This window comes from Buceros rhinoceros, unplaced genomic scaffold (genome assembly GCF_000710305.1).
Source record: "Buceros rhinoceros silvestris isolate BGI_N320 unplaced genomic scaffold, ASM71030v1 scaffold14507, whole genome shotgun sequence".
NCBI classification, from domain to species: Eukaryota; Metazoa; Chordata; class Aves; order Bucerotiformes; family Bucerotidae; genus Buceros; species Buceros rhinoceros.
The window spans coordinates 10,398-28,671 of record NW_010420564.1 but is presented as its reverse complement, the minus strand read 5'-3'; the positions used below and the strand labels follow the sequence as shown (position 1 = coordinate 28,671).

General features: G+C 38.9%; 1 protein-coding gene across 1 annotated transcript in view; it reads left to right on the top strand.

Moving 5' to 3' along the window:
* SLC9A3 (solute carrier family 9, subfamily A (NHE3, cation proton antiporter 3), member 3) overlaps positions 1-16,709 on the top strand; it is a 54,288-nt gene extending 37,579 nt beyond the window's left edge. The window contains exons 8-17 of the mRNA XM_010139355.1: positions 592-681; positions 2,567-2,637; positions 4,803-4,932; positions 8,149-8,264; positions 8,902-9,031; positions 9,554-9,730; positions 10,306-10,381; positions 12,068-12,181; positions 13,506-13,749; positions 16,409-16,709. Of these exons, the coding sequence (XP_010137657.1) occupies positions 592-681; positions 2,567-2,637; positions 4,803-4,932; positions 8,149-8,264; positions 8,902-9,031; positions 9,554-9,730; positions 10,306-10,381; positions 12,068-12,181; positions 13,506-13,749; positions 16,409-16,412 (1,152 nt within the window). The 3' untranslated portion in view covers positions 16,413-16,709. The remainder of the gene's footprint in view (positions 1-591; positions 682-2,566; positions 2,638-4,802; positions 4,933-8,148; positions 8,265-8,901; positions 9,032-9,553; positions 9,731-10,305; positions 10,382-12,067; positions 12,182-13,505; positions 13,750-16,408) is intronic.
* Positions 16,710-18,274: the final 1,565 nt, after the last annotated feature.

Below are 18,274 nucleotides of genomic sequence, written 5' to 3'. Positions count from 1 at the left end.
GCTAAAAAAATGTTCAATCTTAACCTCTTGGTATTAATAGTGCTCAAGTTAATATCTGATTAAACATCCTTCAGCTCATGTGAATAACTATAGGGAACAGTCCTTTTTATGGGCAAATACAGGCATTAAGCTTATCTACCCGAGCCTCCTTATTTTAAAATATAACAGTAAGCAGTGGGACAAGAAACTATTTAGCATCCAAATAAAATGACACTTCATGGATGAAAAGAACATTATACCTGCTTGGAATTTTTTCTCAAATTTATTATAGAAAGTTTAATTGTGGTCACAAACTCCTGATATGTGCAGAAAATACCACATTCAATGGTAAAGAAAACTCTTTGATCTTTCCACTACCATATTTTTCTTATAAAAGATACATTTTCCCACCCATCAGTGTCTTTTCAAACCTTTATAACAGGAACTGAAGGTATTGCATTATTTTATCTTCTAAAGACAACACAGATCAACTGAGGGAATATGGGAACCAACATATAAGATAAAAAATGCTCAATTTCTCTTTAACAACAACCCGCTGGAGAAAAGTCTAAGATAATTCTTAAGTTTTTATTTTTACGTTTCAATCCTCAGGGACTGACTATCAAGCCTTTGGTACAGTGGCTGAAAGTGAAGAAAACTGAGCACAGAGAGCCAAAGCTGAATGAGAAACTTCATGGCAGAGTAAGATACTTTTAAACAAAACTATGGTGTCTTCTGGATTTTTACAGAATGCCTTCAGAGGAAAAGAATATTAGAGAAAATTTCTTTTCGGAAGGGAGAAGAGAATCAAATTTCAGTTATAAACTCCTTCAAACGTTTCAGCAGTTATCTGTAGGCTGAAATTTGCCTTTGGGTTGAGTCCGGTGAGGGGATACTCCACTGCAGGTTCTGGTTTTCCACCCCAGACTGCAACGGGGGTGACAGTTCTGGGGAAACAGCCCGGCTGGAATATGCTGCTTTCTCTTCATCTGGAAGAGAAGGACGTTTGATTGGAGATGGCTAGGGCAAAGTATGTGGAAGTCAGTTTATTTTTTGCATCTTAAATATTGTTTATTGATGGAAAAGATGTGAAAGCAGGCTTTGTAGCTTGCGTAGAAAGGTGGCTGCACAGAAAGGTAGTCTGCTGCCCCGTGCAGATGTTAATTATGTACTGAGATTCCAGATTATTGGTAATAGTTTTAGTTCAGTGTGAATGCTGTGTATGTGCCTGCATTTCTTTACCTTTTAAAAGGTTTTGAGACATGACCTCTTCCAATTCACTTTCACACAAGATTATGAAGTTTTTATTCTGCAAATGAAAAAATACATTTTCAATACAAATGTAGGCTGAAAGAGAGAATTAAGGCATCTTTCAAGGCCTTCTTTAATTCATAAACTTTTCAGATTTACAGAGCTCTCCTGCATTGAGTAATTTAACACATTCCTCCAAGAGCTTCTAATCTTGTCTGTTCTCATGTTAAGAGGTTGGCTGAAGTGAACTAACGACTTAGTAATGGACAGGATTTGTTTCTGAGGAATTCTTTGACACATTCTTTGCATTTGTTATCCAGCAATTCAAATTTCCATTTCTGTTCGAATATTTTACTATTCGAAAATCAAGATTCTTCCCTCAGGTGAAGAAAACCTGTCTGCATTTACGGGATATACATTTATTTGTCAGTGAGTCGCGCAGGCTGAGCAGAGGTGTTAATCCTAACACTTGGTGAAGTTGTTGTGTACTGATTTACCACTTCCTAGAATATTCTAGCAGATATAGTCTCAGGAGACACAGTGCTCGTAGAAATCCGCAAACTGCAGCCTTCAGAGAGAGGGAGCACTCTTTAGTCTCAGGAAGTAGAAGGGAAACAACTTATTTATAGTATCATTTTCTCCACTTCCATGTCAGATATCTCCTGAGGCAGTAATTAGTATCACATTCAGGCATAATCCGTATCATCCGTGTTGGTCTAAACCTAGCACGCAGTATATTCTGCAGTGATCAATCCAGAGTTCAGAATGAAACATTGACAACCATATACAGAAAAAGGCCAAATTCTACCTGCAGCTGACTCGGTTTGAACCAAGAGTTATAAACCTCGGGGTTTCTACCAGCTGTCTAATACACAGCACGGGATTTTGCCCTGGGCATCAAAATAATGATGCCTGTTCCTACTCTGAGGGCAGTATGGATTCCTGAAATGTCTAAAAAGAAACACTACGGAAATTTTTCAACTGATTTAATCGTTGACACTAATAGTGGCTGGTGTACTTCACAGTGCAGAAATCATGACGGTAAAATGAGTCCATAAAGACCATCTTAAATATGAATGTTGAAATGGGCGCTCAAGTACTTTCTTGCTGAGCCCCCTGTAATTCAAGAATAGCCAGTGAATTTGTAAAGAACTGGTTGCAAAGCTCACGGCCGTTGAAGAAAAGCCTGGAGTAGTTAGGATTGCTGGAAGTGGGGAAAACCCCCCATGCTTAGCGGCAGGAGGAGTCACTGGGTATAACCCGACAGAAATTGAGCTGTTTTCCAATTCTGCTGTTTATTTCTGTAAAGGTATTAATCTGACTGTAACTTTCCTAGGCCTTCGACCACATTCTTTCTGCTATAGAAGACATTTCTGGACAAATAGGACATAATTATCTGAGAGACAAGTAAGTAGTACCTAACTTGGAATGTTGAAACACTGCTAGGAAATCTTATCTGTAAATTCTGACTTTTTAGGCCGGTGAGTTTAAGGACAGCAAGCATGTATTACGTAGTTTAAAGGTTATATACTGAAAATACTGGCAGATGTGAAAATAGTTTATTTTTGTTCCCAACAATAGGAATCTTTTCTTTTTCTTCCACAGTTCAGATTAGGCCTTTGCCAATGCCTCTGTTCACATACTTGAGAACTGGCCATTTGCACAAGATTTAATCTAAAATGTTGATGTTGGTCCTTCTCTGTAATACTCCATTTGATGAATATTATTTGTGTGTGGAGACACTAAAAAAAATCAGCTACACCTGTGCTACTTGTTTATCCTATTTCTACGAAATACGTGTTCAGCAATTCTGGAAGTAATGGCAGAGGATTCTTTCAAATTACTCAGATAGATAGTTTAAGCCTAATAGTTTGAAACCAATAATGAAAATTATAGATCATTTCCCTCTCCGTTTATAGTTATTCATCTCGAGAGAAGGAAAATTACTCAGCTGAAAGATACAGACACCATTTTCTTTAAAGCGCAGGTGCAGGTCCATTGTGATGGGCCGAAGAACGAGTGTGAGAACAGGGCATTAAGGCTGGCGGTGTTCAGGCAGTGCCCTCCCCACAGCTAGGGCACTGCGCACCCGCAGACAGTCACAGTCCCCACCCGCTGATGTCCTGCTGACCCGGCACGTCATTTACTCTCCAAAAGGCCATGTGGCTGTTTCAGCTGCCTGTAGAGCACTCCCCCAACCCTTGCTGAGCAAGTGAGTTTATACGAGCATTGTGCTCGTGTAACTCCCAGGCTGCAGAAAGACTGAATCCGAGCTCAAGCGTAATTACTCCCCCGTCTGCACCCAGTTACAGGGTCCGTCTGCTTCCTTTCCTTTTGGTTTTTGTTCACTTATGCAGTGAATAATTTTCATGAGGCATCTCAAATAGAACATCCTCTTTCTTTTGGTCTCAATTTTTAATTTAATTTTAGGGAATGAATTTCAGCAGGCTATTATACAGGGGAATACATCCCCAGTTTTGAAACACTGTCTTGAAGACTGAGCTCTATTTTTAAAGCAGCAGATTAGAGTTTGACTTCTTCGGTGTCAGAAGGTAATCTCCCTGAGCAACAAGAGAAGGAGCAGCTTGTTGTAGATTCATGGCTGAGTGTGTGGTTCGATGAGTCCACCTGAAGTCTGCTCCTCTTGGGCTGTATGTACATGAAAGTGCTGCTTCCTCAAAAATTGGGCAGCCTCTAGCATCCTCACTGATGTGTTCAGGTGTGGCAGCCTGAATTAGAAACTGCTTGTCTGACGTTCTGGATAGAGAAGAGGAATACTTCCAACTCTGTGAATAATGTTTATCAACAAAAAGGTCTCAACAGTTTGAGTAAAAAGTTGAAAACTCAAAATGGCCGTTGGGCAAGATGGATAGAATCACTTTGAACCCTAGTCTCCAAAGGTGCCTCATGCCGTTTATAGAAAATCTTGAGGAAGCAGGATGAAAGCAAAGCAGCCTTTATCTTCTGAAGCCTCCTTGTGAAGTGGCAGATATCCTACTACCAGACAAGCGTGGAACTGTAAACCACAGAAAACACACATCACCTCTCTCCCCCAGAGTATATCGACAGCATGAAAAAGGCCTCTGTGAGTGCTTTTGGACGGGCACTGTTGTTGTGAACTCATTTTCTAGGCTGGCTTTCTTTGAGTACAGCTGGGGAAAAGCAGATTCTCTTCCAAAGGAGGAAATAAAATTAAACTTTTAGAATGAAGATATTAAATATAACTGCATAATCAGAAGTGGAAAAACAAGGTAGTACGATCTCCCAGAGTGTAAAATGTCCTCGTAGCTCTGAAATGGGATACTGTAATCATAGTACTCTTGCTGTTGTAGTCATGTTTGGTAAGTTAACCTTTTAAGGGCTTTGTGACGGCTTCATAACTCCGTAGCAGGCTTTTCCTTAATTTTCTTCAAACGAAAATTGAAAAGCTTCAAACCACGAATCCCTCACATGGCTATGGGCCTAATTTTTAAAAAAGACTTAGCTCACAAAAATGTTATTTATGCTAAACTAAAAATACCGTGAAAGTAAAATTGCTTGTTGCCATTAACACAGTTTGTTTAAATTATCAGGTGGTCCAATTTTGACAGGAAATTCCTCAGTAAAGTTCTGATGAGAAGGTCTGCTCAAAAATCAAGAGACCAGATCCTTAATGTTTTCCATGAACTCAACTTGAAGGATGCGATTAGCTATGTGGCTGAGGTACTTACGAATGCTTGTTGGCATATTATAGCATCGTTTGGGTTTTTTGGTTTTGAATTTGTAGTGTAACCTAAAGTTGATACATTGCGGGGGACTATTTTAGTTTCTGCTTTGCTTTTTTTTCCCCTAATGTTTTGAGTCTCAGTATCACCTGTTTAAGTGGTTGTAGTCCTCAGTCTCATGCCTGCTCCCCAACTATGAGTATATTGTACCTCTGTCGGTGTACTTTTCTACTGGATTCTATGAATAACTTTGTTTCTATGTTCAACGAATGAGAAAATACTCTAATTCCAAGGGGATCAGGCTGTCTTTCTAAACGTGTCAACACTCTAGCTCCTGGAGAACAGCGCGATGTGGTAACAAATCTCATTTGAAGAAGCGTGTTTTCACACGGTTTGGATATACGACCAAAGTACTGGACTGCTATAATCTCACTCTGTCAGATCACAACAAACACAAAAATACAGTCATACCAAAAAAGTGGGAAGAGTAAATTTAATTCAATGGAATCATAATACCCACAGTTCAGAGTTTAGGGTTAATGTGATATACTCAGATACCAAACACAATCCCAGATTTGTGAAGTTAGAGAAACTTCAGACTTACAACAGGAGAAATTTTAAAGTTACAGAGAGGAAGGAAGTTACTGGCCTTCTGCAGAGGTACCGTTCTCATACTGCAGCAATGTTAACAGATTGTGCAAGAATTCCTAATCTTCTTCAGCATGAAACCGGCCACTTCAAATCACCTCAAATGTTCCGCACTCATACAGTGTAGAGAGTAGTTTTAAACGGAATATTTTAAACCGTGACCTTTGAAGTGATAATTTATCTATGCCAGTCATCTCCAGGTGAACTCATTTTCACAGATAGGTAAATTTCTTCACACCAGTTAATTTCTTTAACAAAACCAAACACTATTACTAAGACTGATGCTACTGCTACTAATCTCTTTTCTTTTTTTGAAAGTGAGCTACAGCCGGGCAGACTTCTTCCAGTGAAACACGGAATTTCAAAGACTGAATTCAGAAAATATAAGATGAAATTCAGAAATTATCTTAGTAGTTCAAAAGATAAGCAAATACTTCCTGGAGAGATCTTGTAAATTACCCGTTCAGTTTTCAGATCGTTTGAGCTCAAGAACTAATTTTCTTTCTCATGGTGCTTTCTGGATCATACCTCAGAGGAAGAAAGTTGACGCTGATGTTGATGAGCAGGAGACTTCCCGTTCAGATTCACTGCTGAATCTGTTCAGGAGGTTCATTACAGGATTTTTTTCTCTTGAACAGATGCAAAGGTTTCTGTAGGGCACTAAGCTATGCAGATGTAGCCTCAGAATCTTTACCCAGTAATGGCTTGAATCCTATGGCTCGAATGCCAGATTAAGTTGGATGTTAACTCTTTTAAGAGCGTTACCTTTTTCATTATACCTCAGTACAGTTCATAACACAAGGAAAATTACTTTTGCTACCCAGACCAAATGCTGTTTGTGTATATTGCGTTTTGCAAACAAATTCTGTTGACAAATGTCTACTGATCTGATAATAATAGACGAAGAAACTAATAGTTCTCCTGGTTCCACAAAAGATTTGCAATGTGGTTTCCTCCAGTGGAAATTAGTTATGTTAATAGCATTAGTCATAATTAATAATAATAACAACATTAATAATAACAACATTAATAATAACATTATTAATAATAATATTAGCCTGATTAGTCGTGAGTTGTGAATTCTAAAGTCATTCCGCCTTTCTCATGTTAATGTTTGCTTCAGCGATACACTTCTTTAACAACTTCTTTTCCTTGACTTCTGAAATATGTATTTGTGCTAAATATCTGTGAATTACAAGCTGACATTGAAATTGAAGCCATTTCTTCTGGCAGGAGAAAAGATCTGCCTCCCCCAGTTCTTACTCCCTCTTGCAAGAAACTGAGGAGTTTAAAAACTACTTTATAGATTTTTTTCTTCAGCGCTGCTGTTATGCTGCATCTGTACAGTACACAAGAGCTCGAGAGGGTTCAGTCTGAACCTAAATAAACTCTTTACACTTGAAAGGGGCGGGCCTAAGCCAGGCAAAATGAAAATAATCCAGAGCAAGTGCATAGAAGTGACTTAAAATATTTACAGTTCATAACAGCTTCGGACTGAAATTCCTCCACTGATGATACCGTGTGATGTATGTATGAAACATGAAACCTGGTTTGAAGAGGAAGTTAGGTGCACTGAAGAAAACGGACAGGATGATGCTGTATTTACCTTTTTTTCTCTGAAGTTTTCTGCCTGCAGAGACCAGGGTGTACTTCATGCCACTGCTCTGATCCGACGCATACTCCTCTAACATAGTTGTAGGCTACCACAGTAAAAGGAGGCATTTGTTTGATTTGATCTATGAACGTAAAAATGTAAAAGGGACACGGTAAAGTTGGAGAAATGTAGAGAAAATCTCGTTCAATATTCTGCAAGGTAGAGTGCTTTTCTTGGTGTATTCTTTATTACAGTTTCAAATGTGAAGACCTGCTATGTGATTTCTCTCGGCTGTGATTCAAAAACATAGATGGGTTCAGCCTATGTAACCACGATGTTTCTCAACAGGCTTTTTCAGCAATTCACTTCTGTTACACTAGTTTCAGAACTGAAAGCAAATTAATTTCTTCAGTATCTCATCTCTTCATGCCATAACCTCTTCTGAATTATCTTGTAGACTTCTGCCACCATTTGTAAGATTTCTCCTATTTGGTGCTTCCAGTGCGGTAGAACAGAAAATCTGGTGTTGTACCTTTGAGAACACTGTTAGTGCAGCGATGTGTCGAGTCACAAAATTCTGCGTAGATATCCCTCTGTACTTTGCTTGCAGTGCAGTGCAAAGTAAAAGGTCCGTCCCTGAAGGGTCTGTGAAGACAAAAGAGGTAGACTGCAAAAGTGCAAGGATGTAATTTGCAAACAGACTGAGACCTAAGAAATCACTCACCTCCTCAACATGAATTTAGAAGAGTGGAATAGTTTTGTTTCCTAGCTTTGTTCATTGGGATAACGTCACTCAACACGAAGAAACCGTAAACCAAAAAAATGGTTTGTATTCATTACCCAAATAAAACTGCTCCTCTGCTTCTTTGGCCATTTGTATACAGCAGCCTCACAAATGAACGGCATTTTCTGACACACATTTTGCCCTAGGTGTTTACAGCTGTAATATGTCTTGTTTCTTTCTGTGACCAGGGAGAACGTAGAGGTTCCCTGGCATTTATACGTTCTCCAAGTACAGACAACATGGTAAATGTGGATTTCAGCACCCCACGCTCAAGTACTGTGGAAAGCTCTGTCTCTTACTTACTGTGAGTAATGTGGACTGACTGCAGGGTTTTTGGTTTTTTGGTTTTTTTCTGGGGTTTTTTTATATGTGAGGCAATGGAAACAGTGTTAGAAATTTTGAAAAATGGTAGTTACAAGGGCTTAATTCAGTACTCTGTAAAATTTCTTTTCTCCCACATAAAATGGGTGCACATACAGTTATACTGCTGCATTTTACGCAGAAACACAGTTTTGCATTAAAGGCTGGTAAGATGGAGCAGACATCCGCATCAGAGCTGTTTCTTGTGCCTTTTGTTCTCCAACTGCTATAGACAGAGCTAGGTGTCATTTCTGAGCCTGCTCCAGGAAAAGTCAGGAGAGAGGCAAGGAAATAAATTGCTTCTTCCTTAACTCTTTCATGATTCTGTCCCTGAACAGACCGTGTGTCATGTAAACTGAGAAATTAATGCTACACCCACCTGAAAGAAAAAACTAAAAATCTTTTCACGTTTCCCATTATGTGTTTGCTCACTCATTTTCATTTAGCTGATTTTGACCTTTCCTTTTTTTTTTAAACTTCATCTTAGTTTCTCCTTCTCGTTCCCCATTTTCCTGTTTTTTGTTCCTCTCCAGCAATTACTGGTTTTTAAAACTGTTGTTTATATATTGTATGGTCTTCAGGAGAGAAAAAGCTGGACCAGTTTGCCTTGATATGCAAGCTTTAGAGCAGAGGAGGAGAAGTATCCGGGACACGGAGGACACCTTAGCTCATCACACCCTGCAGCAGTACCTGTATAAACCCAGACAGGAGGTGAGAGCAGAAGGCTGCCATTGGACTGGTTTCCAATCTAAACAAGGAGACATTAGAAATCAAAATTTGGGAGCAAAACTCCAAAGGAGAAAACCCATCTGCAAAATCCGCACCCTTGAGGAAGATAGGCTCTTTGTCTATATTCCCTCTGATCTATGAATATGCCTCTGTAACAGAATTGGTGCCTTTGATTTCACTGGGGCCAGTGTAATGCAGAACTGGATTAAATGTAGGTTCTGAAGCAGGATTAAATGCAGTATAAACTGATTCTGACACTTAGGGAGAGGCTTACTTCGAATGACAGTTACTCTTACTTACTTTAAATTCCTGGACTTATACCTGCTTCACGGTGAAGAAAGGGAAAGAAAAGCAGGAGTTTCATCAATGCCTTCAGACTAATCTTTGGTTCATTCTTTTTTGTGGATTTGTTTACATTTGGCTGACACTGATTGAATGCATTGATTCAGGGCTTCCAGCTGTATTTCTAAATAAATGAATATTGTCTTCCCTTCCTGGCCACAGCACAAACACCTGTACAGTCGACATGAGATCATGCACAGTGAAGATGAGAAACAAGACAAGGAGATTTTCCATAGGACAATGAGGAAACGCTTAGAATCTTTCAAGAGTACCAAACTAGGAATAAACCATTCCAAGAAGCTCAATAAAATCCACAAGCGAGACCGGGGCCAAAAAAGGGTAAAATACTTTCACAAGGACCCAGATGTAGTGACCTATGATACACACCAAGGGGTGGGGAGGGCATGGAGGACTCTGAAGAGTCCTATGTCCTGCATTTATCTCTGCCCTATAGAACTTCATGAATTTAAAAGGCCTAAGCAAGAAGAGATGATTAAACTCTGAGATAACTCAAGGGGCATCTTCTTACATGACACTTTTTCTGTGCTTTGGGACCCTTCTTCTGTGTGAGAGATTTTTTTGCTCACTTGAAAAACAACAGACCTTAAACGATGCTACAACACTGTGCAGAGATGTTGCAGGGTAGGTGTAGAAAGGTAGTACTACAGCTCAGAGCATTCCACAAAATTTGCATGCACCCGAGAGGGCACGTACAGCGTATAAAGAGCAAAAGCTCCTTTCTTTTCCTGTAGTGAGTATGAGTGTAGGGGGAAACTAATGACGTTAATATTGAGTCTCAAGCAAAGATTCCAACAGATTTCTGGGTTACGCTGCTGAACTCGTGATTTCAAAGGATGTCACTGCCATTGGTATCTGATGATGGTTTTGGTAACTTTTTGTTTGTTTTCTTTCAGCGAAACAGCAGTGCAATACCAAATGGGAAAATACCTTCAGAAAATTCAGTGCAAGATTTTACTTTGAAGGAAAAAGGTAAAAAGACTTTTAAACCAGTTTCATTAACTGCATTTTACCAGCTACACTGTCAGTAAAGCGTCACTGAAAAATTTTGGGATTTGCAACAGTTAAGCTGATATTCAAAAAGGACTTATAATTCAGAACCCAGAGTGAGGATCTGCTCTATACTTAAATGCCGTGTCTCAATGATTTAGAAGTTGTTTTTCTTAGGCAGCTTGTGACAACCCAAATTTAGTTGGCCTTTTACTCACAATTTTAAAATATCACAATCAAATTTTGAAAACAAAACAATCCAGTGGCTACAACACAGATAAACTTCCAGCTTCCTTTTCGATGAGTTGCCCAGAGCAACTTTTGCTAACGTTTTCCTTCTTCATCACAACGAAGATACGTCTGCCCAGGACACCATGCCATATAAAATGCAGTAGTTGAGATGACATTGTGATCTGAGATACGGTGTATTTGTTTAAAAGGTTCTGCATCAGAGCTGACACTAAGCAAGCACACTGGAACTCCAGGAGAAGGTAGCTTTGAAAGGAACATATAGTCAGAGGCCAGCTTCAGCGCTGACTCCCCCTTCACACACGCGTCTAATACACCCGTCAGCCTTGGAAGCCCAATCTGGAGCTGGCTGGCCTAGGGAGCTTCCCTAGCAAAAGCTGGTTTAACGTATAAAGCCCCAAATTCTCTCATCCTATGTTTTAACCATGTTTTGGCATTGATCTCAGTTATGGGAAGTTGTGATGGGTTCTACTATGCTTGTTACATAATCGTAAAATAAAATGTGTCATTAACAAACAAATTGTGGTTTAAAAGACACTGAACTAACTCTTAGTTGTGTTCTTTCCCCCTTTCATGCATGCAACCCCTTGATCTCAAAGAGAATTGAAGTAGAGAGGGATTAATCTTTTCTCAATATCACCAAGCAAAGATAATTTTTCTTTATGTATGTTCTTTGAATCCTTTCTGAGCATTTTTTTTCTTTGACCGACTGGGTCAATACAGGCTGGCTAAATAATGTCATATTCTAGAACCTTTTTGCATGGGAAGAGCTTTCCAAACACTTCTTAGTGAGTCATTCAGCGCTGTCTTGTTGAAGAACAGTGGGTATAGATGTCATCCTCTACTTGAAAAAAAAAAACCAAACCCTCCACTGGAAAACAGGCTTAGTAAGTAGTTTGGCAGCTGTTGTAAAACTGATTCTACTGCAGTAGGAACAGCAGTGACCTCACCAGGTTTGAAATCAACGCCGACCTCCATCAAATGATGAAAATGCAGCAACTGGTTATTGTCACAGGATGATGTCTGTCACCACGTGAACATTTAAGACATAAAACTCAAAGGCAGCAGCGGTGCCATGTCACACGTTGCTTTGTTCCCGTTCTGGGAACACAGACGATTTCTGTTAGCTGAGAGCTCAGGCGGGGTGTGAGATCTCTCTCCATCACAGCACCAGAGAATAACACACGCTGGAAACCTGTCCCAGGGTTCTTCATGTAATTGCTATAGAAGCTACAAACGATATCCATTCACACCGGCATTTCAGTGCTAAAATTGTGGATTAATTTTGCCCTTACCTAGAGCCTTGTTAAAGATGTCCGTTTGATAAGTATGCCAGCACCAAACCAGCACAAAATAGCATTTTCTGTATCAGACTTGTTACAAATCTCTACTCAAACTGGACGTTTTTTCTCCCCCCAGATTTGGAGTTTTCTGAATCAGAAGAAAATAATGATTACGAAACTTTGCATCTAGGCAAAGGAGTTGATTTCCTGGCTAATGTGACGAAGCAAAATTTCACAGATTCTCCTACTGGTAAAAATATTAATCTCTTATAGAGGGTTTTTTCCTAATTTTTTTTTTAAAAAAACACTAGTAATGCTGCTAATTTAGCCAATATTTTTTGTTTCGTTTTGGTTTTATGTGTTCTATTAGAAAATACATTTGCTTAATATAAATGTTAACAGATAACAAGTTTTGGATATCCAGAGGTATGGAGAGCACCGAATTTGTTACTGATAGCAGTTGTAAGCATGACTGCCTAAACCAGACCTAAACCCACTAATTATTTCTATCAACATCAAATGTGGATTTAGAGTTGTTCTACCTTAGAAGACCAGCCAATACTAGTCCTTAGCAACTGTTTCCTTGAATTTGAAGCACTTCGTTGTGATGAATTTCATGCTGCTTCTTTCAGTCAGGATTTCTCCTCTTCAATTCACAACTCCCTCAGATCGTTACAGCCTCACGGAAGTCACTGAAAAGGGCAGATTTTCATTGGTCTGGATTTCCAGACCTGAAAGGCTCCAAAATATTAGATTGAGAGTGTATCACTGCGTAACAGAAATTGTATGATATGATTTATGAAGCTTTAAAATCTCTTGTTTCTCTTTAGCACTCTCGTATTTGAATTCTCAACACGCCACTGTATGCGTCCTGTGTAACACAGTGCACACAGTGAAGAAAAATTCTGGTGTCTTTTGGCAGACGTGGTGATAGTCTGTTCCATGGCAAATTCTGTGTTTGAGAATGTATGAAGACATCCAGAAATTGATCCAGAAATAAGTGGGTGTCAACACGCAGACCTAGACAAACATTTAGAATTTCTTTTGCTGTTAAAACACTACAAACTCGGTATCTATATTGAAATGCTCCTTTAGCTTACTTTTGCCTGCTGCGTGCCCTGCTTTACCTCCCTCACACACATCTCATTCCTTTATGGAGTTGTGCAGTTTATGATTTGGTATTTTTTTCCATCTTCTGTTTCTTTTTTTGGGGGGGGTTGATTTGCACTTTTGGCAGTTATTTTATATTGTGCTTTATTTTGCTTGAAGTTTGCTGACTGATTTTTTATTGATTTTAATTTTTTGCCTCCAGACGTCCAAAGATAACTGCATATTTGATATAATGTCCAATTTTTCTCTTTAATAGAAATCAAAAATGACTAGCAATAATCAAGGTAGAAAGAGTAATCTATGTGTGTATAGTGGTCTGTCTATGGGCCTTGTCACACCTATACCAGTATGTACTGGTCTGGTTTTTTCCTGCTATAGCCATTCTCCTTTTACAAAGCATCTTGCTGTATTACCAAGTAATTATTTTGCTTGATTGTATTTGTCACTCGTGAACTTTTTTGTAGGAATTGATAACCCAGTGTTTTCAGCTGATGATGATCAAAGCATCTACATGAAGTTCTCACCATGGTTATCTAGTGAAGATACTGTGGTACCATCACAAAGGGCCCGAGTGCAGATCCCGTATTCCCCAACCAACTTCAGACGGCTCACTCCATTCCGGCTCAGCAATAAATCAATAGATTCCTTCCTGCTAGCAGATGGCCCAGAGGACCGGCCCAGATCTTTTCTTCCAGAGTCAACACTTATGTAATATTTTAAAAGATATTATCACCTTTGTTTTCAAGCAGCCTTCCTATCAGCCTTGACTACTGACAAGTAAACTTACTTTCCTGATTTTTTCTTCTCCCAGAGCATCTCTTTCCTTCCTGAATTCTTTATACAACTGAATATCTTATATTTTCCTCCAGCTTGAATAACAAAACATCCTTCTATTTTCCTCCTGCAGAAGAGCTGTCCAACTATTTGGGGTCCTGCTCTTTGTTTTGGCTGGAATACTTTAAATGCCAACAAAATAGTATTCAAAATACCAGGATATTTTGCATCCATTTTCAAGAGGCTCCAGGTTTCTTCATTAGTCAGTTCTAGATGATGACACCTGTACCTGAATTCTCTATCAGAAATCAAGTAATTCTGATCTGACCTCCTTAAATAGTGATTGGTCTTTTCAAGTAACACTGTCAGTACTGTCTGCAGATGTAAGCAACGCGGTCTGACACCCCAGAGAGACAAACAAAAAAATAGGCTGATGCCAAAGGATCTGGTTTGCCCAGAAGAGGTCAGATGAGTCATTTAGACTCTGCTGCATTCAGATGTACAATAGGAGAAGCAGGGCTAGACCATCATGATTAGAATATCATTTTTTTACTCTATTGCTAAGAAGCCCCGAGTTCATTCTGAACATTTGTCCAGGTTATTTATCCAGTGCTCAGGAAGGGAAAATGGTCCCACTGCTACAAGTTCTCAATGACTCTGCTGATGTCATCGTTAAATCACGTAACAAAGGGTTTAAAAATGAAGCAGGTTTACTAGAATGCATCAGGATTCCCTTGCATAGGTAGACATAGTTGCACAGCAGCTAGATTGTGGAGAAGCAGAATTCCAGTTGTGGTTAAAGTTTTATCCTTAAACTGTGAGTTTATCTTAATCCATACCTTATTTTGAGACCAAAAAAATGCTCAGCTTTCTGAAGCAGTAAATAACTAATATTACAATTGTTGTAATTTGTAACTAATGTTACAATTAGTAATTGTAACATTACTAACGTTACCAGAAAATCATTATTTTTGTATCTTTGGAAACCAAATTGCTTTATTACTTAATTAGGTACATTGCTTTAATGTATTAGAGGCTTAAAATTAAACCGACTCTGGGTTTAAATGAATATCCTAGTTGCCCTTTAATTCTCCCTTTCTGGAAATTTTCCACACCATAAAAAGCAGCCTTCACGTCTATGATCAGCACAGTTAAGTGCTGTAAATGAGGTGGGTCAGGTCACAGTTCAGACATCATTGAATAGAACATAGGGCACTGCAGGGATTATGCAACGAAATGCAATAATCAGTTTCACCACGAACATGCTTTTGTGGAATCCATGATCACAGGTATATGACCTAGTGTCTTCTGTACATCAACAAATAAAGGAATGTGGTAAGTTGAAAGCGCTTCTGTAGTTAATGAACCTTTGTTCAAAGACCTCAGGGTAAGAGTGAACGCTAGTCATTTTGATTCGAGAGGAACTTCATAACATTTTGAAAAGAAACAGAAAAGGAAGTTCCATTTTAATTCTGTTCTGGCTTCCATCCCTGCCGAAGATGTACTAGTTCAAGTATAATTACTGGAAGCATATCCCTTTCTTTACTGGAGTGGTCTGTAAGTCTTTGGTTGGTTCTAGTACTCAGTTCCTTATTATTGCACCTTTGATTATTTTTTAAATGATTTTTCCAGTATTTTTAAAATGAATACTGAATTAATTAAAGAATTGTGAATTAAATCCCAATATCCTGATTAAAAACTTGAACAATGAGCAGCATTCCAAAAGGAAAACCTCTCCTTCACACTTATCCACATTGATATTCTCGTCACTATTTCTCACTGAGAACGTTTGTCATAAAATACAGGCATATGACTCGCTGAACATTTTCTTGTGAACTTTGGTTCTTTTCCTCAATTCTTATTTAAAATTGACTTTGTTATTAGCAACTGGTTTGTACAAGTTCTCATGCAGGTACTTTTCATATGACAAAATCACTGGATTTGGACTGCTGTGTTAGGAAGTGGTTTTGGAAATTAGATTTCCCAAGCTAATAAGCTCAGACCTTGATTACTCTCTGAAGCAGTCCTCTGAATTATCTCCTAAACAAAATTCTCCTAATAGGAGAATGATACGGAAATTTCAAGTAAAAGATTTTTAAAATGTAAACTGGAAGCCAGGGGTGGAACTCTACACAGCCTAAAGCATACAGAAAACTGATCACAGGCTTTGGTCAATAAGAAATTGAATCCCTGCTGATACCCTCTGCTACTTCATTGAAACAGCACAATTTCTTTCAAAAATTCCTGAAATATTTCTTTGCTGAGTATAAGGACTAAATATTTCAAGATAAAGATACACCTTAATGACCAGATGATGGCTCCATCTCCTAAATATCTGAAACAGGCAGTTGTTCATCACAAGCACTGAACTAAGTTTTGCCTGATACCCAGCAAGGAGAAGATTTTAATTAAAGTCACTTTCAGTTGTTCAAGATAGAAATTAGGACAGGGTACAGTTCCCCAGTAAAAAAAAAGCCATCTTAAGCCACTCTCTTTCACATGACTTGCATAAAACCAGCCAAAAGCCCTATCGCCAGCAGACTAGTATAGAAAGTGTGTGTTACAAATGTTTCTGTTTGATTGTGCTCTACAGGTGATATGGACCATGACGTTGAAATGACAGAATACTCCTCTTCAGATGACCAACTAAACCAAAACCAAAGTGTTTCAGTGACTCCCCTCCACTTCTTCCCATCTTGTCTTCAAATGCCTTGGACACAAAACTATTCTTCACTGGAAAACAGAGGGAATATCTCTCTTTCTACCGTGTCTGAGTATATAGCTTCTTGTGACCCAAACATACCCGATCTGTTCTGGGAAGCAGGTACAGATACGAGTAACAAAGAGACAGTAAACTCAGGTTATTGTTCTGAAGTTAGCTACAAGTCAGAGAATTCACGAGAAGAAAATTCTCTACTTATGTTTGAAGGGCTGGAAGACTCTTACATGAAGGAGCCCCAAGAGAAGAAAATGTTGCTTGATGTACAAGGAAATTACAGATCGGCTGCAGCCAGACGTGTACAAAGCCGGCGTTCTTTCCACAGGCCCAAACCTCTGCCGCACCCGAAGCTGCAGAAGCTAGCGTCTCTTCCAGCATCTTGCCATGTTCCTCCGCATTCTTTGGAACAAGAGGAGACACAGTTGTGAGCCAGGACTTACTTGAAAGAAGAAGATGAGAGAGAATAACTTGAACAAAGGGCTTCTGTAGAAATAGAGAGCAAACTATTGGTTCATGGGATCTGCTCTGGAACGGACTCAGACGGAAAGGGAATGGAGTCCCGAGATGTCAGAAACTGGACTGACTCTGGATGACTCCAGAAACCGGAGCTTTTCTGCTGCACTTACATTTTTAGGTTCTCATTCATAATCAAGGGTTCATAGCAAAGGGGAAATATCTCTCCTTGTTATTTTTTCATGTAGACTGTTACAAAAAAATCATTATTTTTGAATCTTTGGAAACCAAGAATCTTTTCAAATGGTAAATCCTTGTTGCTTTTTTACACGGAAATGGTTTATTATGCCATTATGGCATAATTACATTTAAAGAAATAGGCTGCATTTGCTGCTTCAGTAATGGAATTTAATATTTATGATGTACGAAATTAATGTAGGAGAAGCCAATGGTTAGCCTGTTGCCTGCTAAGTCTACTCTGATTGAAATGGATCAGTGCCTTTTATAAATGCAAGTTAAAGAAAAATATTTTCCTGCTCTTGAATATTTTTGTCACTGAGCAATTTTGGGATATTAACTCTGGTGGAAAACTTTCCAGGGAGAGGAAAATCCTGGCATCTTGAAATCCAATCAAGTACGCCAGGAAGGCCATTTCCTTTGTTCATCTTCATTTTCCTATACTCAATAGCAGTGGAATGAAAGAACATCCAGAAGCAGTACAGAATTTGAGTGCGTGTGGACACAAGCGACTCACTTCGTATTCTTAATAAAGCAGCTCTATTTTAAAAATAGCCTCCCTCAGACAGAAGAATAAATATTTCATTTTTATTGCTGCTTTGGAAGACGCCTTCCAAATATTCTGTTAGATTATCACATTAATTTATATATTACTGTCAGTAACTGATCATGATAACGGTCTCTCAGATGCCATCCTGTGTTTGGCCACATGGCTGAAGTGCCACAGTGACTCAGGATGTTGGTCCAAAGTGTTGTACAGAGGTAGTTTGGCTACTGTGTATCTATATACGTTTGGAGCTTCCTTTACTTCTTCGTTCCCAGTTTTCTGTTAACATTTGTAAAGATTGCACTAGATGCCTGAAGTATGTTAAACTGATCTAAATCACCTTGAAGACAGCTGGAGACATCAGTGAAACCCAACCCAACTAAATAAAAGTGAACACTCTCAGACCTCTCATGGATATATAATGACACATGCCAGCATTTAGTCCTCTGGCCTATCTGTATTTTGTCTTGAACGATTCCAGTCCTGAAATTTTGGCTTGAAAT